At 34.0% G+C, this 23333-nt stretch overlaps 1 protein-coding gene across 3 annotated transcripts in view; it reads right to left on the minus strand.

Annotated features, from left to right (window-relative positions):
• Positions 1 to 23333, minus strand: part of stab1 (stabilin 1) — a 67309-nt gene that overhangs the window by 19370 nt on the left and 24606 nt on the right. For all 3 annotated transcript variants that reach the window (XM_047810444.1, XM_047810445.1, XM_047810446.1), the window contains exons 33-60: positions 22819 to 22923; positions 22588 to 22722; positions 22360 to 22488; positions 21873 to 21926; positions 19126 to 19239; positions 18330 to 18525; positions 17429 to 17524; positions 17266 to 17311; positions 17062 to 17141; positions 15129 to 15254; positions 13811 to 13884; positions 12342 to 12413; positions 11398 to 11517; positions 11199 to 11246; positions 11014 to 11094; positions 9498 to 9644; positions 9267 to 9401; positions 8885 to 8944; positions 8466 to 8642; positions 6956 to 7042; positions 6533 to 6679; positions 6352 to 6408; positions 5626 to 5800; positions 4525 to 4674; positions 1718 to 1822; positions 1408 to 1515; positions 319 to 512; positions 44 to 188 (exon numbers count right to left, since the gene is read on the minus strand). In XM_047810444.1, coding sequence (XP_047666400.1) covers positions 44 to 188; positions 319 to 512; positions 1408 to 1515; positions 1718 to 1822; positions 4525 to 4674; positions 5626 to 5800; positions 6352 to 6408; positions 6533 to 6679; positions 6956 to 7042; positions 8466 to 8642; positions 8885 to 8944; positions 9267 to 9401; positions 9498 to 9644; positions 11014 to 11094; positions 11199 to 11246; positions 11398 to 11517; positions 12342 to 12413; positions 13811 to 13884; positions 15129 to 15254; positions 17062 to 17141; positions 17266 to 17311; positions 17429 to 17524; positions 18330 to 18525; positions 19126 to 19239; positions 21873 to 21926; positions 22360 to 22488; positions 22588 to 22722; positions 22819 to 22923 — 3163 coding nt within the window. The remainder of the gene's footprint in view (positions 1 to 43; positions 189 to 318; positions 513 to 1407; positions 1516 to 1717; positions 1823 to 4524; positions 4675 to 5625; positions 5801 to 6351; positions 6409 to 6532; positions 6680 to 6955; positions 7043 to 8465; positions 8643 to 8884; positions 8945 to 9266; positions 9402 to 9497; positions 9645 to 11013; positions 11095 to 11198; positions 11247 to 11397; positions 11518 to 12341; positions 12414 to 13810; positions 13885 to 15128; positions 15255 to 17061; positions 17142 to 17265; positions 17312 to 17428; positions 17525 to 18329; positions 18526 to 19125; positions 19240 to 21872; positions 21927 to 22359; positions 22489 to 22587; positions 22723 to 22818; positions 22924 to 23333) is intronic.

The raw sequence follows: 23333 nt of genomic DNA on the forward strand, positions 1-23333 counted from the left end.
TCCTAAATATTGTCCCAAATAAAATGTTGAATGAAATACTTACTGTGAAAATGCAAGTCTTTGCAGATTGCTTTAGCATGGCAGTATCCATTGTTCTCCAGACAGCGATCGACAGGCGGCACCACCTTCTCAAAGCAGTGGACTCCATTGCCAACGTACCCTTGATGACATTCGCATCGCCGCTCATTCTGACAAAAGTAAAATTTAAAATTGTCAACGTGTACAGTCCAATACTGTCTAGTAACTGAAGATAAAAACGTAAGATTTTTTATTAACATTATGATATTTTTTTAACACAAACAAATCATATTAACTCACAGGCCCAGTGAAAATGCAGTTTGCAAAGTCACTGCAGCCACCATTAATTTCCTCAACACAGGGGTTGATGGGGGAGCAGATATTACCATCCCCAGTGTAGCCTGCTTTACAAGTGCATATCACATTGATCTCAGACTGTGTGCAGTTAGCCTGCTCATGGCAGCCTCCATTATATTCACTACACAAATCTGGAGCTGGACAAATAGAAATGACAAACAATTAGCTTTTTCAGCTACAATTATGGACAGAACAAGCAAAAATAAAGATAGCAAAAAAAAAAAGCATGTGCAAAAAAGTAAATCATTGCCATCAAAAAGTTTCTTTATGATTGATATAATGTTCATTGACAGCAACATACATTCATGTAGTCATCAAAATGCAATCAGCAATTAATTAAAAAGACATTTCTGAGGGGTTTTGTCATTCCAAACCACCATATAACAATATAGATTAACACCTTCCAGACATGTTATAATGTAGGCTATATTAAATTAGACTGACCTTTAACTAGCCTCATTTACAGTGTTCTGAGTATTTTCCAGACCTTTAAGTTTGTATGCCCTAGTTGTTTTTAACCAAACCAAATCCTGCATTTGTTATATGCACCACATAGGCAAAACTAGGCAAAGGCCAGATGCCAATCTATGCATTTTTTTTTTTGGCATGGAAGAAATTTTCTTTTATTGACTAAAGTTGTCAGAAGGGAAATGAAAAACACAGAACCATGCTAACATAAGATGACCTGCTTAATGGTTAAACCTGCTTGGCAAAGAACTCATCCCTAACTTACAGAATATCCTTTCAAATGTTGTTTTTTGTGGTGTTGCTTTGTCAATTCTATCTCACATAGGTACATAAAAAATAAATGGCTGCCTTTCACTCTGAGGCTTGCTTCTGACAATGTAAGCTTAGGATAGTTAAGCATTAAATTTTTCTTGAATGTCATTTGTGGTCAGTTGATACAAATACACATGTATATAATGTAAATCATATTTTCCCTCTACCATGCTTGTACCACTGCCCATCTGATCAACCGGTGAAAGGATCAATTCCTTATTCTGTTAATGACAACAAAATGTAGAAACGTACCTGTGCAAATATAGCCGTTTCCTACATATGGTGGTTCACATTGGCACTGATTCTCAGGCTGGCACACAGCATTAGAGTGGCACTCAGGAGAACATACTGGCTTCTCAACTATTAAATAATATCAAGAAGATGGATAGTGATGGAAGTTTATAAAGGATGTGTAATAATAATCATAAAAGTCAAGACAACTGGACAGTTACAGTTCATCTTTCCTGATGTTCAGTCACCTTCACCCATTTTTTTTTTAATTAATGTATGTATCCATTTCATTGTCTTTATAAAATAAAATAAAATAAAATATTCTTTTTACCAATTTTGGACTCGCACATCACTCCTGTCCAACCCTCTTTGCAGAAACAGCTGCCATCACCATCTATGCCATCGTAACACGTCCCATTAACGGTACATGTACAGGCTGCAGGCAAAGGTGAGTTAATACAGTGCATTTGTTCAATTAAAGCTACAGTACATGAGGAATTTAATGAACACTAAATTACTGAAGGATTTTCATACAAAAACAATGCAATGTTTACATAAAAAAGTCAGATTAAACAGAAATGTTTAAATATACCTTTTTGCACCTATACGTTTAGAAAAAAAAACTGGATCTTTTAGTGTATTTTAGATAGCTAGTGCTTTCTAAGAAGCACTAACTGAAATGTAAAACCTCCATTGTAGGTGTTAGATACAGAAAAATGATTTGATCTTCAAGAGGGACCTATATTATATAGATTATAATGTTATAAACTTTTTTTTAGTTTTAGTTTTTAAATGTTTCAAGAAGCAATAATAAGTTCCTCAATATTTATATATACTAAACATAAGTGCCAGTACAATCATAACAAATCATTTATAAAACATTATATATAGCCATGATGAAAATATGAAAAAATTACAATAGTAAAAGAATCAAACCATAAATTATTAAACAGATTGTTAAGATTTAGATTTTTTTAAAATTTTAATTAAACATTATTTGAATCATTAGTGATTAGGTTTTTTTTTAATTATTTTTAGCCTGGTGCATAAATTCTGGAAAGATTACATCTACGTATGTGCCATACAAAAGCATTGTGTTGAGTGTTTAAGTTTTAATTGAAGGCCATATTACTGACTAGCAGAATTGCCTACATTTGGTTCAGTCAAGCTTGGGATGCATTTCATCTGTTGAGTAATATAATAAAAAGGTGATAAAAATAGCTGTGGGAAATAGCTGGCCATGTGATTACGTGAATGTACACACTGACCTTTAAAGTTTAGTCACAGGACTAGATTACAAGTCCCATTAATCAATGAAAAAAATGCATAGGTACATATGAAGGCTAGGGAGAGTGGCCAGTCTGTTACATGAACCCGTTAAAAAGGGTACAAAAAATAAAACAAAATGATAGCGAACAGAGAACAAATCCACTGTTTTGGCAAATCCCAGGGTACAATAGATACTTCTAGGATAATATACATGTACTACTAAGAACTAAACAAGCACAACATGACACATCAACAATGAAATAATTAAATAATGTTAATGCTAGCTGTTTTTTAGCCTAATCACACCTAGTGTAAATCAGTAATGCTGATTAAAAAGGGCTAAATTATTCAGCAAAAAGAACACATCCATTTCCAGTGTTTCCAGTCCAGAAGATTGGACTTCTCCTTCATTTTAAAGTCCATGTGGAAGAAATGAGATGTACTGTAGAACTATGTGGCAGGATGTCATGAACAAAAGACAGTTTGTTTGAAGAGAACCTACACTGAGCTTTCATGGTAAATTCATACAGTGGATAAAAAATAAATAGAGTCAAGGTTAATCATGTCGGATTGTTTTCCATTTTTAACATGATAAAGCAACCAACAAAATCAAGTGGAAAACAAATTGTAAAGCTTGGGGTGATAATAACCCCAAGTGAGCACACATTTTAACTAATGCTTTGTTAAATCACCTACAGAATTTTTTTTTCCACTTTGTGAATTTTATTCCATTCATTTATGCATGTTGTCCTTGCACAAAAGAAAGAATATGCCTATAATAATAATAATAATAATAATAATAATAATAATAATAATAATAATAATAATAATAATAATAATAATAATAATAATAATAATAATAATAATAATAAATTGTGTTCATTTCATAAAACATAAAACCTTTAAAATAAAGATCTAGTATTAAAGAGACTTACTTACTTACTTAAAGATACTCTAGTATTAAAGATAATTAAGCTTTGCTTTAAGGTTTAGTTATGTCATGAAGATCCAGTGTAGATACCCTTCAAATAAAGTGTTACCAAAATCGGTTGTCTGTCATCACTTTTCATTTATTTTTTGTCAGCTCTCTGGTGGTCTGAATTTTTAACACTCATCATTCTTAGTTACTGCCCAAAAGAATGAATTTTGCTGTTTATTTAAATGTTTGTTTTTTTTGTTAGCCAGGTGAAAGAAGTATAAAAAATGTAGGCGAAAAACTGTTTCTCTAAAACTATCTATCTGCCTCCAACACCATTATCTTTCACTCATCAAAAACAATATCATCATTATAATCAAGCCTCATTATAATCAAGAATATTAAAAATTGGTGTCCTTGGTTCCCATCCTTCTGGATTTCTCTACCTCCTGTGTCTGGTTAACATCTCATTCTTTGAAGATAGATCAACATGGGTGAGTCATTTTCTGCCAAAATGTACATTTACATTATTTAACCGTTTATTTCTACTTCCACCGCTGTTATCATACTTGACTAATTAACTAAGTGTGATGTGGCATATTGTGATTATAATTTACATTTAGAATCCAATCATTGTTTAACCAATAAAAATCACCTTTTGGTGTCTAAATCTCACCCATGCTGTCAATTATTACACATACACAATTGCAGCTACACTACAAAGTCGACTTAAGGAACTCACGTGAAATTGTAAAAATCTTGTCCATTATGATGTTGATATATTACATTTTATGTTATGAATCATAAGATATTGTAAACTGCAAACAAATGTGACAAAAGATTTAAAACGAAGATTGCTCAGGGGTGTGATACTGTACACACAATTTCCGATGAATGAAATCAGCTGCTTTATATCTAATTAGAATCATATAACTCAGACCCTCAGAACTTACCTGTACAGTTAAAGCCATAATGGTTCTTCTCACACAGCTCGCATGCTGTCCCATTAAAACCTTTGTGACATTTACAAGTCCCTGTCCCATATCGCCCATCATTACAATCCCCATGGACTCCACAAGGTGCCTCCAAGCCTCCAGGACAGACTAGAACAGACACACATCATAATAAGCCACATTGATGAAGTTGTTCTGATATTTTCATAGACCCCTGATTTGTTTTAAATGAATATATATTCTGTTGTCTCTACAAGTAGAATATAATCAAAAGTATGGGGACACAAGTATCACACCCATATATGCTTTTTGAGCATCCCATTCCAAAATAATTTATATCAAGTTGTTCTTTTGCTGCTGCTGTAATAAACTCCACCCTTCTATGAAGACTTTTCACTAGATAATTGACCATTGCTATGAGGATTTTCTCATTCAGCCATAACAGCATTATTGAGGGTGGGCACTGACAATATACAAGAAAATTCAATTCATCCCAAAGGTGTTCAGTGGGGTTGATATCACAGCTCTGTGCACTCTACTCAAGTTTTTCTGCTCCAACCATGTCTTCATGCAAACATACATGGATGTGTTGGATAGGTTTGAACAAACCTTCGACCATAAAGTGTATTACTGACCACATAGTGTATCTGAGATCTGTAGTAGATTACTATACACAAAATAGAAAACAATAGAAGGCCTGTTTACACTTAGCTCACACAGTGGAAGGTTATATAGAAAATAAATTAAATACTCTTCAATTTTTTTCGACACTTCTAGTCTTTCCAGCACTGGTGCAATGCAATAAAAATCATTTGAGTTTATTTAGTTATATTCGTGTGTCATCTCAGACGCACATTTTGTTCATTTTGTTCACATAATTCAACAGCTGCCCTTACAGTAGATTTACATTACAGGTTTCAAACAGGCAAATTATTGTTTGTGATAGTTACACACATACGTCATATCCAGTAGATTTTATTTATAAAGCAAACTGTTATTTCTGTATAAGCGTTCTGAAAGAATTATTTGCTTTATATAGCATTTGGAAGTGAAAAGTTTTACAGATCTGTGGAATTCTACTACCTACAGATCCAGTTTTACCTTGACAGTTTCGTCCATAGTGGTTCTTACAACACTTTGAAACCCATGACATTTTTGAACACATTCGTCTACAGCCAAAAGGATGAAAAGGCAAAGCGCCGGGAAGATCGAAATCATCCAAAAAATAATGGTGTCTGAGAGGTCTCCATGTTTCTCTACACGTACTGGTTTTGTTCTATGGAGAGAGATAGACGGTAATAAACAACATTTCAGACTACAAAAAAACACACACTAGAGTTTTGATGTTGTTCTGTTTAAAGTTGTACACTAGCTACTGTAAGGAATGTGTCCAGGAATTGATTTCTATGAACCACAAATGGAGTCTTTACCATTTGCTTAGTGTTATCTCTCATGTCATATACATTACATTCAATCTAGACTCATTTAAAAAATATTTGTAATATATTTCTGAAACATGCCTCCTGCTCCGGAAAGATGGTTATTAAAAGGTAATTTATATTAATAGAGAAATAAATATCTCATTTAAATTTTCTTCTACTGTATAGTATATTTAACATTCATTCTTGAAATTCAAGATTTTTAGTGTTCATGTCAGATTTTCTTTGTTTTGCATGCTTTTTTTCTTTTAAAAGGCTAAGAGGCTTGCACACAGTACAATTTTTGAAAATGACAAATAAGCCATGCTGAACTGTGTTTTTCACATTTGAAGATTAAAATAAGATGTGAACAATAAACCACACTAACAACAATCAAATGGATACTTACAGTGAAAACAGTGCCATAGGGGCAAGGTGGTGGATATCTACAAGACCCACAGCGACCCTATTACATATAATATGATCAAATGAATGTATGCACAAATTATTTGAATGTCTATATTAATTGTATAAAGAATCTTAATACAATAAGATTTAAAGAGCTATTTTTTTTAACAATGATCTCTTACTTTAATCTCCACTGATGTAAAGTTATCACAGTGTGCCCCTATATTTGGGGGCTCTAGGACCTTGTCAATCCCATGGGCCACTCCCCAAAGGAATTGCAGATGGCGTTCGACAATCTTGGCATCATTTCCATTGATTAAAATTTCTCCCTAATAAAAAGGTCAGTAAATTTTGAATTCCACATCCATTTATATTTACATTTACAGTTTCTATCAATGAATACATCATTACATATAGCATATATCGTACTGAATTCTAATCACACTGTCAAGTCAAATCGAGTATACAGTATTATGATTACAATCTGTAAATGATGAAAACAACCAATATGAGTGAAATTACACTGTGCTTGGTCAAAGTAATTTTGAACCTAGTATGAGTATCAAAGAAATTTACTTGTAAAATAAGAAAAAGCTAAAACTCACAGTTAAATCTTGGCTACAACTGAAAGTCAGCGATGCTCCATACATCAATCGGGCAGATTTTTCTGTCGGCAGGGCAATAGCAACTATCTATAAAGACACGAAGTATGAAAACATTATGTAATAATACCATAATTGTAAAATGATATTTTTGTGCTGTGGTACATGAGGAAGAATCATCAAACCTAGGATAAAATTGGAAGCAAATCTTACTGCCAACTACTCTGTACATATTAAAATGGAGTAAGATATTACAAATCCAACCCGACAACCCTGACGGAGTACTTGTCAGGTTAATGCACATCAACTCATGTGTATGAGATCATTTTCTCCCCTAACTCAACGATTTAAACATATAATTCAAATCTTAATGAATACAGAATTAATTACACTACATAAAATACATAAAATAAACAAATTAAATAAATAAATAAATAATAAAACAACCAGCCATTGAGGACATCCAAAGGAATGCTGTCTGCATCAAATCCACTTAAAGACTCCTGTCGCCCTGCCCGTAGACTGTTTGCCCCCCTTTCCCCCAGTAGGCGCTTCAGGAGCCTCCGGACAAAAACCAGTAGACTGAGGAACAGTTTTTTCCCTAGACCCGTCTCCTTACTAAACTCTACCCCCCGTCACCACCCACCCCTGTATATTATGTCTATAATATATAACACACTGTATAACATAGCACCCAACCTGTATATCTTGTCCATAGCATATTCATTTGCATATTAACCTGTTCATATTGTAAATACTCTACTCATTCTGTAAATACTGTACATCTTGCACTTGCTGGTTATTCCACTTCTGGCTAGATGCCAAACAGCATTTCGTTGCCTTGTACTTGAACATGTGTAAGGATAATAAAGTTGAATCTAATCTAATCTAAAATTAATTGGTTAATGAAATTAGTTGTGATCTGCTTAAAACCACTATCTGGTCAGTGAGTATGCTTTTCCTGTCTAACTCTAACTCCAACAAATGAACAAAACTGTATAGAATGTATATGAACAAAACTGTACAGAATTTTCCACTTGTGTTCAGTGCTGGCCCAGCCAAGATATGATTGCTTTATAAGTTTTACTGCACATTAGTGCTACAATGATAATGCTTTTTATTTTTAAAGCTTTGAAATGTTCTAACGTTACAGCCATCAAATTAATGTATGCACAAATTATTTGAATGTCTATATTAATTGTATAAAGAATCTTAATACACTTTGAGCTGTAAATAAAGACCAATTCTGTATTTAAGAAAATACTTTCTATGAAATTACAAGGTTATCAATGTTGAATATGACAATTTGTACATGTATCTACAGAAAAAAAATTGGTTGTGACATAGTTCTTGAGTTTATTAGCTACATTACACTCATATCTCTAGAGCAAAACACCAAACATGTTTTGCATGATCAACAAATTTTAATTATGGAGTTAAATACCTTGTATATTCATATCAATATCTTCCAATCAATGCCCAGTTGGAATACTTAACTTATTTAATCACTTACTCGCTGATTACGAATTATGTGAAATTTCAAGTAGGCCTGCAGTTTGTCAAGATGATCTTTACTATACAGCCAGTTCTTCTGCTCCTGTGGTAGACTATTGAATGCTTTGTCAGTAGGCCAGAACATGGTGAAAGGATGAAATGCTTCATGCTGCAGCATATCCATCAAGTTGGCTTTCTGACACCAAACAAAAGTTCAAATCAGTTATGTAAGCAAATACAATATCATCATTTAATACAAAATCAAAGATATGTACAGTGTGACTATTTAGAGCCAAATCGGAACTTCCAAAAATTGTAAATGACTAATTGCTTTTGAATGGGTGATAGCATGTAATATATATACAATTTCCATCTCATTTAAAATACAAATACAAATTTTTTTTAAAGAATAACCATAGGCATTTATGACTTACATACCTGTAGCAACTTGCTAAACACAGTATATCCAAATGCTTCTGCTGCACTGGTGACATTCAACTGAAATATAAAAATGAACAGAAATCCTGATATTCATTATAAACTGTAAAAGTAATGAAGGGTTATATATTTATTTTTTTATTTCAGATTTTCTTTTTTAATGAACATCAATTATTTAGTTTTGACTGATGTACATTCGATTCTGTCGATCTCCTAACAACCATTTTGTATTCGCTTCTGGTCGGTTGCTGGCACATTGTATCACTATAAAATCTTTAAATAGCAAGATGTTTGGTTTGAAGTCTGCTTCACTTGTAATTAATTCTATATAAAAGTTTCTTCCTAATGAATACATACAAATAAATAAGAGAAAAATACATACAGATTCTTCAACCCCTTCAGTTTCGTTCTTCAGTTCATATGGGATAAGCACTTTATCTATGAAATGTATGACTCCATTGGAACATTCATAGTCACTAATGACTATTTTTGCATCGCCGTTAATGTACACAGCACCCTTGGAAAAAAGAAAGATATGCATTTGAAGTAAACTGACAATAAAAACTAGTGAAGCCAAAATGACAATAATTTGGTTCAAATGTTAAAGGCTTACATCTCGTACGTTGAAATTCAACACATGCCCAGAAGCAGCGACCACACGTGTGATAGACCTAAGCTGTGTTTCAGATATTTCTTCGCAGCCTACAATGTGATATCGCAACAGATCTGGGCTGCGGTTTTTACGCACCCATAGATCAAGCTGTTTGGAAAATTAAGAATAAAATACCATTAAATATCATTCAGATATGTCTAATCTAAAGAAAAGACAAGCAAAAGAAAATGTATACCAACACAGGTCTTGTTGCATAGGTGTGCAATATTATGACCGAATAGCAATCCCATTACATTTCAACTCTTTCAGTGAATATTTCCTAGTTATGTACCGTATACATTGATAAATGAAACCTACTGTAGCTGAAGTCATTATAGCTTCTTTTTTCTTAATTAGCCACTGAAAAATCCACTGAAAAATCCAGACTGGCTGATTACTGTGATTTACCCTGATTACATCTGAAGCTTCCTGCCAAGTGACATTTCTTTCATATTTAATTATTATGAAGAACAAAGTTTAGTCTGGCTAATCATGCTTCACACTTAACATGCATCTGTTATTGTTAGCTAATCACTATGAAATATAGTATTTCCCCCAGCCCAAATTAATAGTTCGGACATAATAGTTTTATTTTAAACGGAATAAAAACAAGCTTGAAAAGGTTCGCATTGCTACTGAGTTAATGCTGCTACCTGCTAAACTACAGCAAGAAGAAAATGTAGCATTTATACTCTTAAATGATGTCTCAAATTGCAGAGAGCAAAATAATTCTAAGTAAAATATGCTTGAATTAGCAGAAGCCAATAGTGTCACCAAAAGCAGGTGCAACTGTAAGCAGCCACATTTGAGGCCTACAATTATATGTGGTATCTTTCAAAAAGCCAGCCGATTTGGGGCTGAAACTGGCTGCGCTAGGATCTTTTCTCTATATGATGCAATATAAGTCCTCATCAATGTTGATTTGTGGTTGTTTTATAGAAGCCTGATTTGTTGTGTATGGTGTGTGTGTGTGTGTGTGTGTGTGTGTGTGTGTGTGTGTGTGTGTGTGTGTGTGTGTGCGCGCGTGTGTGTGTGTGTGTGTGCTAGTTAAAGTGGTTTGTATTGGGCCATCATGTATTTACCATATGCATTACTATGAGCTAACATTCCCATACTTTCAAATTCTATGCATTAAAATTAGCAGTTTAGATTCATAGGGAGATTAAAATGAAGCAGATTTCAGTTTAGACTCAGTTAAGATTTTAGGCAGATTTAAGATTTACAAAGGCATCGGTATATCAGAAGACAATATTCTGATTAACACATGATGTCTGTTGTCTATTAATATGATGAATGATGATGAATGAATATAAATTGATTGAGCGTGCTTGATGAGTAAAAACTGATTTTCAGCATAATAATCACCACAAAAATAAGTTCAGTTGTGCATTACAATACCAGGAGCCCGAACCAATACTTAAACAATACGTGATCAAAAATATCAAACTTGTGCAAGAACTTTTTTTAAATGACCTACCGAATAATTTCCACTGTAATCTGTGTGAGGCACAAACAAAGTGAATGGTCCTCTACTGTACAAATCCTTGACTCTTGATTGCTATAAAAAATAAGACATTGGATATCATTCAAACCTTAATTCCTTTATCACTTATCAAACAAATAGGCAAAATAAAAAACTGTATAGAACTCTTTGAGACTTACTGCAATATTTTTCCGGAACCAATTAGCAGCCGGTGTGTGAAGAAGCTCCTACCTCAAGCAATAAAGATTTTTTATAAAATAATAAATAATAATAAAGATTATTTTTTAAGAGGCATGAATAACTTTAAGTGACTTGTTGCTTGTTTATAATTTATCAGAGTTTTCTATTTGTCTTGTCTCTTTAACAGAGGATACTCACTCTACTGACAGAGCCCATACACTCAATACCGTTTCCTTTGTAGTTATATCGACATGTGCAGTTCCTCTCACCCGGGCCACTGTATTGACACATAGCGTTGGGGCTACAGCCTCCGTTGTCCTAGATAATAATTAAAATATCTCAGTGGCATATTAATCAACCTACGTGGCAGACATTACTGGCGTTCATTTGATTTTCTTGGTATGTCTATTGCTCTTTCTACTGCAAGATTTGTAACTTACATTGTAACTTACAAGTGACAATATGAATAGCTGTAATAATAATAATAATAATAATAATAATAATAATACTATTGCAATATATATTTTCACTTAGTCTTAATCCACATAAATGAACCTCATTGTTATAAACAGTTATATAATAAATTCCTTAATTAAAGAAATAAAACAAAAATAACCCAATGACATGATTTTGAACATTAATTGTGAAGGATAAGAATAAAGCATTGTCTTTGGTGGGTATAAATGGGGCCAGATTATTTAAGATAAATTATATAGAAATTCTATATTTTTTTTTTAAATAAAAAACGGCAAATTCCTTTCATAGCAGGTACTTTCAGCTTAGTTCCTGAAACTAAGTTGAAAGTAGCTGCTATAAAAGGAATTTGCTTCTGACTCTTAAAATCATTTCATCACGAAGAGTAAATCATGGATAACATGAGGCAAATATTCAGATTAAGAGTGCTCTCATTAACAAGTCTGTTTTTCACTACATCTTTTAATACTTAATACTTTATTTAATATTTAATATCTTCTTTGAAAACATCCCTGTTTAATCATAACCAGATGCTGTGATGTACCGTGTCAGGTGGCTTCAGTTGCAAATTTTACAGTCAATACAAAACCAAACATAAATTTTATTATATATTGTAATATTATATATTATATATTTTATTATATCTGAAATATATTTGAATCACGTACCTTTAGGCAGAGATTTATCGGTATGCAGTAATTTCTTTTTGTAGCAAAGCCTGTTTTACAAACACATGCAGCCTGCAAAAAGATAATATACTGTAGTTCAGCAAGGTACATTTTTGAACTTAACTATGGGAACAGTGACTACATTACTGTGACCAACAGACATGGTATTAAACTTATGGGAGGGTGTTTCTACCAGATGAAGACAAATTCATTCAAAAACATTTACTAAGTTCTAGAAATGAGAATGTAGGTGCTTCACTTGAAGGTCTAGGTGTTTTTATTTAGAAATGAGGCAGAGTGAAAAATCTAGTTTAGATTCCCGTTAGGGGTCGCGACAGTGAATCGTCTGTTTCCCTCTAACTCTATACTCAGCATCCTCTACTCTCGCACCAATTACCTTCATGTCCTCTTTTAACACATCCATATATCTTCTCTTTGGCCCTTTTCATGACCTCTTACAATACCTGGCAGCTCCATCTCAAACATCCTTCTACCAATATCTACCAAAGGCATCTCCCTCCTCTGTACATGTCCAAACCATCTCAATCGAACCTCTCTGACCTTGTTCCCAAAACGGCCAACCTGAGCCATCCCTCTGATGTGCTCGTTCCTAATCCTGTCCATCCTCGTCACTCCTAAAGAGAACCTCAACATCCTCATCTCTGCTACTTCCATTTCTGCCTCATGTATTTTGCTCACTGCTACAGACTCTAACCCATACAGCACAGCTGCTTTCACTACCGTCTTCTACACCTTTCCTTTAATAAAAGGCATTCAACATTTCATGAATATTATCTATCCTTTCAAGCTTTCATTATGTTATTTTGAATGGAAAATTAATGAATTGTGCCTATCCTTTGGCTCTCATCTCTAAAGATACTGAACCCACAGTTAATGGATAAACACTCAGTCATCTGCTATGGTTACATCTCACTTTACATAGCTAGTATTCCTCATTTTCATTGTCTACATTTAACCTGCATATTCTAATCTTTTATGGACATGAAATAAAAATCAAATTGTGTGTAACTGAGATTCTATGTTTCATTGTTTTCAGCATATATCATCTCACATACAATTATCCGAGTATGATGTAAGTATAAATTTACATATTTTAAACACTGCAATAATACAGATGGGTCAAAATCAAAATTAGGAGGTCCCCAGTCAGCCACGTGGAGTAGCTGTGATGATCGGTGTAATAAATCAAGCCATAAGTGTTTTTTTTGTTGTTGTTTTTTTACAGCATTTTCAATAACATTAGAGTTTTGTTCATTCCAATATACAATATGCAATATTTACAATTCTATTTTCATTAATATAAAAATCCTGTGCTTTTTTGAGTCACCTATAAACATCCTTTCTAAACAATATTTCATTTCAATTTCATTCAGAAATCTTATACATTTTTATATGTTTATAATATTAATGTTATGACAGTGATGATGTTTATAAGAAATACTGTTTACTGTGTTTGGTCCAGTTTTGATGCAATCTGAATTTTCAGTACATCCTCCGTTATTAACAAGACAGGGGTCCATCTCTGTTAAACAAAAATACAGAGGAATAATCAGGATGCAGCTAAAAAACAAACCTGGTTCCAAACTAAAGTAAATATGACAGCAGTGATAACTTTATTATTTTGGCTATAGTACTGTTATATTACTATTATGATGGAATGTATGCAACAAACAATCATGTGATATTGAAATTTCATCAGTTTTTGTTATCATGGATTTCTGTTATTTTGTCTACCCCATATATATATTATATGGCCAAAGGCATGTGGAAACCTGATTATCACAACCATATGTGTTGCCACAAAGTCTGAACACACAATTGTAAAGAATGTCTTTTGTCTTTTGTCTTTTGTATTGTAAAGAATGTATTTCCAAGTGGCCCAAATATGATTAATTCTGCAATGCTGTACAAAATCATGAAGACAATGATTTTACAAGTTTCGAATGGTGAACAGACCCCTGAACTCAACTTTTCATGTTCGGGATCAATAGAACACTTACTACTAAATTTAGAGGAAATCCTTTCCAGAAGAGTGGAGGTTATTATAACAGTGAAGGGGAACTAAATCGGGAATGGGATGTTCAAAAAGCACATGTTGGTGTGATGGTCACGTGTCCACAAACTTTTAGCAAAGTCACATTAATGTACCAGGTATTTTAATTACATAATAAATATTTGATGTCTGTTGTTTTCTTATATGAGGACACATTAATGTAAATACAGGCAAAATGTATATCATGTAAAAAAAAAAGATAAAATGATCTTTTGACTGCGTCATTTTTATCGTGTAAACTATAACAATGACATGCTAAATAATTGTTTAAGGCTGGATCACAATTGAGATAATGTCTTAACCATTAATTTTTAAGTAAAGACTTAGGATTAGACATAAGGAGCTAGTCAGAGGATTAGACATAAGGACCTAGTCAGGACTGTTAAATTATAAACTGGTTTAAAGCCTGTATGGAAGCGCTAGCTTAGTGTTTTAGATGGCAGGCTACTGCTTGGAAGATTGTTATTTGGGCACTTTAGTGTCAAGTCAACTAACCCCTCAACTAATTGATACATACAATGAATTGTTGTATAAATGTAAGTTACTCTGAATAAGGTTGTCTGCCGAGTCATGTAAATGTGAAACAATGCTTTCTTAAAAGCCGATAATAACTCAACCAACTACAAAAAGTAATAAGTACAGTGGATGGTTCAAGGTCTTTCCCATTTTGTGCAGTATACTGTATATTGTGTATGTGTAAAAAAAACTCTTACCCAGACACACAGTTCCATCTCCAGTGTAGTCTTTATTACATGTGCAGCTCCTTTCTCCAGGTGAGATTTTTGTGCATATTGCATGTTCTGAGCAGCCACCATTATTAATGGCACACAAGTTAGTTTCTGGGGGAAAAATAAAATAAAATTAAACATATAAAACCCTGGATGAGTGAGATTTATTTGTATATTTACACCCCGGTTACATTTATTGATCATTTCCACACGCTTCGTATGTAGATTCGGTCAAAACCTTCATCACAAGCTAATCTTCATCACGAGTCAAATCTCATCACAAGCTGTAATCAAGAATGTAATCAAGATATATAATGATGGTTTTCAGCTTGTATTTATTCATTTAATTATGAAAAGTGGCATTTAATAGTCATTAGCTGTCTTGAATTCCCTGCAAACGACAATAAAAACACAATCAAACCTCCCTGTGCTAAACTCAGTGAGAGATATTTTTCATTAATACATTTTATTTGATTGGTTTTCTTTTTCTTCACCCTACACAAACATTAATAATATTTTTTATTAAATACTTTATTTACTTATTCAGAAAGAAATTATTTATGGGCAACAGTGCACTAAATGTTTTAATTAAAACCAATGAGCAATGATAAAGCCTGCTGAGATGTAATCATAGCAACAGCCAAATAATAATAAGCTATAAATATGTCTAAAGAGGCAGGGGATTGGGGCCTTAGTTAGTTAAATTAAAAAAAGAATAAAAAAACATTTTTGTATATAATTCCATTATTTTCCATGATTTCATTTTTGTAAACACCACTGTCATTCATGGAATTGAGTCTCCTGTCACTAAAATGTCTTAGATCTCAGCTTCCACATTCTCTTTAGTTCCTTTTTCAGTGCCTTGTATTTCTTGTATTTGGATATTGCTGTCACATCGGATTGCCACACTTAACACCACTGCTGTTTTCTGCTCTTTATCTGTTATTACTTGGACTGTCTGGATGGGTCGCTATTACTTGGTATCTGCCTCGATCATGAAGTCCGACAGGATCTGAGCTTTTTTGTTTCCTACTTTTTATTCTTATTTATTCTACACCTCCACATTCATGCAATTAACCAATCAGCCAATCATGTGTTTTGAGGATTCCAGAAACTAGCAATCAAACAGAAAAGCCTCTACAATTTACACAGAATGATGCAAAAAACATCCAGTGAGTGAAAGTTCCACAGGTCAAAGGAAAATGCTTAGACTGGTTTGAGCTCACAGAAACTCTGAGGTAAAAGCTTTCACTGTATTGTCCAGTGATTGTGAGTTCGAATTCTGACAATGCCAGATCCAGGAGTGCTGTCTACGTGGGAGAGCTCTCTCTCCCATGTTAATCACAGCAACACTAGCCAATTGTAGGTATCTATTAGCTCATGCACATAGGGTGGGAATTCAAAGGGGGGAGATAGCACTTTTCTCTGTTACAGTTACACTTGCCCAGTGACACAGCATGAGCAGCAGTTTAAAAGATGCATCGCAGCTTTCACCATCCTCAGTTGGTAGTGGTTATATGATAGGGAAGACATGACGTGTGGAAATTGGCTGATGAGCAGAAAAATCTCAGAACATTCAAAACGTCAGCCATAAAGGTGAATGGATGAGTTACCACATCAAGTTCCACCAAAACTGTATAGGTGAAGAACAGAAAAAACATCCTATTGCCCATTCGTATCACTAAGATCACATTTCCCACCATTATAATGTTTGCTGTGAACATTAAATCAAAATGAACTCAAGCTCTTGACCTGTACAGTATACGCGTTGTGCTGCTACATTATAATTGATAACGAATGGGCAGGGGAACAGGTGTTCCTATTAAAGTGGCCAGTGTATGTGAATCATGTTCTCATTATTCCTCATAATAGTTATATGTATGTACGTATATATATTTTGTTTCTTTTAAAACAAGACCTTGACAGAAGGTGCCGTTTCCATGGTAACCTGCTGCACAGACACATGTTGGTTTCACTCCTGAACTCGAAGAAAAACAGCTGAAAGAAAAGTTAAACAGACACAGTAAATCGTTCACAAAATATTCATTAGCACCACATATTAATAAAAAATGCCAATGATAGGGAGGGGATTATAATCCTGTGTGTTGTCTTATTTACTTACTTGGCATTTTGATCACAAATGCCTCCACATTCATCATTAACAATCTCTGAAAAATAAGATTATGTTACTTTATGATTGAACACGGTTGAACAAGGAACATTACTAACAATATTTAAATCACTGGATATTTTTAAAATATTGTAAAAGTATTTGCAGCACTGACCGACGGAACAGTTCACTCCTTTCCAACCCTTGTAGCAGATGCACTTTCCATTCCCATCTATGTCATCCAGACATTTTCCATGCTCACAATAACACTCTAAACATGAGACAAATGTGTTTTCTTGCTTAATTTGTACTTATATATGTCTTTTCTAAAAAAAGCAGGACATTACAGAGTTTTTAAAGGACTTTTAACCTTCGTTAAATTTACTCTAGAGACTCTTCGAATGTTAGTAGCTGTATTGAAGCTGGTAGTCAGCTCACAGACAAACAAAGACAACAAGGTCATCAAAGACTATTCATAAAACTGGAAAATAACATATACCTGTACATGACGTTTGCAGAAATGTAAATTGCAAAGTAAGAATGTTGAATTAAGAAAAACACCTAAAGCCCCGTTTGGATGTAATTGGTTGATAATGCATTTGCACTTTTGATCCATGTTAAGCTGTTTTATATTGACAGTTCTGTAGTGACACGGTACAAGTGAGTGTTCAGCAGGTATGTTTTTGTCACAGCACAGAGGCAGTGTGTGATACTGGTTGTCTTCTCAAACTCTCCTGTATGCATGGGTGATATATTCACTTATTAGTGCATAACTCCTAGTTTTTTGTAAGCATAATACAGGATACTCTTATGCTTACAAAAAACTAGGAGTTATGCACTTATTAGTGAGCTGGAAAACATTATATGCTAAACTCTAAACAAATTGAATTTCTTTTCTGCTTGAAAACAACAATAAGAAACATCAACAACAAAAAGAGAAGGAAGAAAGATTACAAAAGCACTCAAATGTGCAACCATGGATCTCTTTGGAACTTAATATCACATGTTTCAGTTTACTACGGAAGTTCTACTGACTATAAAAAGACTGATGTGAGATCATATAATGTGGATATTACCTGATTTGCAGTCTTTGCCATATCTTCCAGGCTCACACATTTCACATGCTGTGCCATGAAACCCTTCATTACACAGACACTCCCCATTGCCCAAAATGCCATCCTGGCATTTGCCGTTGTTCGAGCACCAGTTGTCCACAGTTCCAGGACATTTAAAACAGTTAAGTCCAAAGTACCCAGGGCAGCAGGAATGATCCTTTGAGAAACACAAGATCCCATATCACGTGTGTTAATGTGATTTGTCCTTGAATATAGATATCTATATAACTGGTTTATACTATGGTTTGATGTCATTTCTCACAGTTTTGTGAGCAAAATGTATTTTCAAGTGGAATGGAATTTAAGTACCTACAGCCAGTTAATATTTAGAGGATGATCAAAACACAATTCAAATGCAATTGTTTTTAATATGCTGAAATCTATCATCACTGCAAACACATTTAAAAAGAATAGATCTGAGGAGGAAAAAAATCTAATTCAATTCTAAATAGGATCGTTTTCTAAATTCTATATTTTGAAATTAAAATGGGGAAAAAATCGGGGGAAAAAGAATACATAGTTTGAAGATGTTACTTCAAGCAAGCACTGGAAGTTTTAAGTACGTATTTAGTGATTTTTTTTAAACTGGGGACAGATTTACTGTTAAATTGGCCTAAAAATATACCAGTGCAAAACTAAAAATGTCAGACCTACAATGTGTCTTAAGTGATGTTGAGAATTATATCAATAAATATTTTAACCTTACTATTGATTAGTTATTAGTATTGCCATTATATCAACACAGTAAAGATCTTACCTTTATTTTATTTACACAGTCTATCATGCAACCTGACACCGATTTTCTCCTTTTTCCTACTCTCATCCTGTATTTACAGTTGGGCTTCATATTCAAAGGGAACGTGTCCTTCACCTTAAAAATGGTATACATAAGTATGTTAATACAATTTAATTACATGATACAAAATAAGCATACTTATTGCAAGAAAATGATTTTTGGCTAATTCAGACTGGTTAATCCAAATATTTCTATTTACAACTTGGTAAGACATTGTCATGAAGACTGAGTAGTTACAGAACCAGCAATCAATATTTAATACAAAGTAAAACTGCAGTAGATAATATAGACTAGAATTCACAATGTATAAATTATATTGTGGGTTATCCAACAGGGAATCAGATATTTTCAAATCAACTTATTTGGATAACACGTTTAACTATGGACATTTAGAGTAGAACTTTAGAGTAGTATAGAAATTTGTAGTAATAGAAATCAAAATTTGGGTTTCAATTGTTACTATTTATCTCTAACATTTATCAATAATGAGCAAGCCTGAGGTGAAGGTTGCAAGGAAAAACTCCCTGAGAGGATATGAAGAAGAAACCTTGAGAGGAACCAGGATCAGAAGGAAACCCATCCTCGTTTGGGTGACACTGGACAGTAAATGATGTCCTTTCTACAACGGTTTGTTCGATTTAATTTACTGTATATAATATGGAATCTGCTAGAAAGCAGTTTAATCAGTTAAACATACATCTATCTTGAAGACTTACTTACTAAGTCCTTAGCCCTGTCTTTGTTTTATATTGCATCTTGTTCCTGGAGAAACGCTGTCTCATTTCACTGTGTACTGCAACAGCTTTATATGGTTGAATTGACAGTAACAGCTTCTTGACTTGACTTGACTTGAAACCTAAACCCATTAGCCATTGTATCAGTATCACCTGCTATATATGTCACTTTGTAGGTAAACAATTAATCTCTCTTTAATTTGTCGACACCCCTTTACTTCAAACAGCGATGAAAATGGACCACGAGAGCCCTTTTAAAGACATTTTCGAACAACAGACAATTTAAGTTCTGTGATTTCATGTGCAAAGTAAAAGTTGTGTCAGCTGTGGAAAGAAGAATGGGTCTAAAAGAATGACCAAGTCAAAAAGGATGGTTTACATCTGTGTGGTCATCAGCAACCTGGTTATCCATCTGTTTTGTTTTGTTTTTAGCAGGCTGCCTGTAACCAGACAGACACGGACATAATGCAAATTATGATGTGCTTAACTGAATGTCAAGGGATCTCACTGGCTAAGGCTTTTGGGAAATTGATCAAAAGGTTCAAAACAAAGCACCACCAAACTGCCACTGTTGGGTTCTTGAGCAAGACCCATAACTGCAAAACTGAGTCCTGTCTAAATTGTAAGTCACACTGAGACAAAGCCTCAGATAAATACGCAAATGTGAGGCAACAAATAAAAAAAAACTGAGTACTGCAGTCACTCCAGCCAAGCAGGTTTTAGCATATTAAACATTTACGGCATTTAGCAGACACCCTTATCCAGAGTGACTTACAACTGAGCAACTGAGGTTTAAGCGCCTTGCTCAGGGGCAGCTTGGTGGACCTGGGGATCGAACCCATGACCTTCCGATCAGTAACCCAACACCTTAACCACTGAGCTACCACATCCCACATACCACAACTATATACTAACAGGGAACAGTAACAAAACACCAGTACATCTGCTAATTTACAGTATGGAGTTATCCAATCAGTGCTCCAGTTACGTCTCACATCAGATATCAGAGTGAAGAAAAAGTGTGATGGGCTGGTTTGATTATTTCAGAAATTGCTGATCTCCTGGGATAAATAAATGTGTAGGTGTACAGGTGTTAATAAAGTGGTTGGTGAGTGTATTAGAGTGTATTAGTATGTATTAATTAGAAGATAAAAAATGCATTCAATACTGTTATCTGTATCTATATGTAAAGAACATTCTCTGTCAGCTATCTAGGACTCTAAAATATCTGTCTGCATATACCCATGGATGAGGTGCAGGTAGGCTGGAGTATCAGTATTGCTGGACACGTCTTGCTTCATACTCAAGGTGTGCAGTTAGAAACTATAGCTCGTTTTTTTCATGCATATAGCTGCGTACTTGGAGTTGAGTTAACAAGTGTGGTTAAGGCGGTAGTTGTGGATTGTATAACTCAACCTTCAGGATAAGCAAAATAGGCAATATCTATGGACAGTCTTGCTAGTTGTACAGTTGTTTTCACAGTTCACCACCCAAATAATATCTGCTTATTGGTGGTCTCATGACACTTCTTTTTCCATTGATTGATGTGGCAGTACATATAAATAGTAGGACAGTGAGTGTAAGTGCAAATGTAGGTGTGTATTGTTATGGAATGAGATGTAAACTGCGAATTTGCACTTTTGATAAAGCATAATCACAGAGTATAGATGATGTTATTTATTAAATAAATGAATAATCACACATGAACAGCACCGAGCTACTGAGGCGGAAGAAGCCTATAATGACTCAGCTGTGTAAAGTGTTCAGTTTCTGTCCTCTGGGACTGCTGAACTGTGTGTTCCTTTTACTAATCTGCCTGATTCCATCCATGAAGGCCTGATAATTAGCAGCAGACGCAGGTGTGTTGATACAGAGAGAGTGGTAAGAAGCACACAGTCCCCTAAGAACTGAGAACAAAAGCCATGTATATATCAAATGAAGCATGTGATGTGGAACAGAAGGGTGTTATCTTACAGGCTTGCTGCCATACGAGCATTTGGGAGCCCCGTCGCACGCAGAACACCGTCCCTGTGTGAGAGGATCATAAATAACATTAGCTATATTTTATTTAAATTACTCGTGAATTTTTAATTAATGACAATTTCTATGGCAACAATAAAAGGACAACTGGAGCATGTAGAGAATACGTAGTTGCAGAGGTGAAAAATACATAACTGTACTTTGTTACTATGTTTAGGTTATATGTTTTGGTGCACTTAACTGATTATTATGGGGAAAAAATATGAATTAAAAAAATGTAAAAATTGAAAAATTTAAATATATATAATTAAAGATGCTGCTGCTGGTGGTGGTGTATTTTATTCAGTAACAAATTAAGTTGGAAGAGAAGGCACTAGTACTAACTTCACCCATAAGCCCTAAACTTAATATTGTGTATATTGTTAGAAATTTGCATTAAATAAAAAACTTCCAATGAGGTTGGATTCTCCGTAAGACTTACAATGGTTTTCATGTACATGTCTTTGCTGCAGTAGTTTTTGTGAATCGTTAAAACCTGGGAGATGCTGATAAGGACACCGCGTCTTATCTCGGTGAAGTTCCCATCCAATGCTACATCATTAATGAGTGTCTAAGAAAAGAAAATGATATTCAGTAGTTTTTAAATATTTCTACATATGAGTTTATAATGCAAAGAGTGTAATATATAATAATGTTATACTTTACATACCTTATTTTCCCTGTTTAAGTGAATCATGACTTGATACTCATTTCCAAGAAGGGTATTTTTTAACGTCCCATCAGTCAAGTGTTCAGGGAAAAGCTGCTCTTTCGTAATGACATGATATTTCACAATGTTTTCCTCCTATTAGAAGAAGAAACAAATTAATGTCAAAATTACTTTGGAAAAACATCATCGTAGAGAAGGACATGTGAAAGGCCAAATTGTTGGATAGCTCACCAGACGTGTAGAATTAGTTTTCTCCAAGTACTCCTTCACTGCTCTGTCAGATGGAACAAAGATAGTGAAGTACCTCGTTGAGATGTTTTCTGTTAAATTGTACAGCTAATAAAAAAAGAGAATTGTGTCCTTACTTTAAAATCACATCAGTGAATCAGCCAGTAATCCTGATGGTTAATTTTCGAAAGATTCATTAAATCTGTTTAACAAGTCCATGCCTATTGTCCACCACATGCAGAGCCATTTATAATTTGTATATGAATGATTATATACTGTAATGATGAAAATCACCAACAAATCGCTTGAGACCATTACTGCGATTTAACAAAAAATAAATCAATATCTATAATATGAATCATTATTCTTATTTCTGTTGATCCATAGACTCTATGGAACTGTAAGGATTAGGGGGATACAGTACATATCTAATATACTAATGATCATGTTTTTAAACGTACTACATTACACACATGAAAAAACCTTACATGCATCCATTTATGGAGTTATAGAGCTAA

Source organism: Tachysurus fulvidraco, chromosome 2 (assembly GCF_022655615.1).
Source record: "Tachysurus fulvidraco isolate hzauxx_2018 chromosome 2, HZAU_PFXX_2.0, whole genome shotgun sequence".
Lineage (NCBI taxonomy): Eukaryota > Metazoa > Chordata > Actinopteri > Siluriformes > Bagridae > Tachysurus > Tachysurus fulvidraco.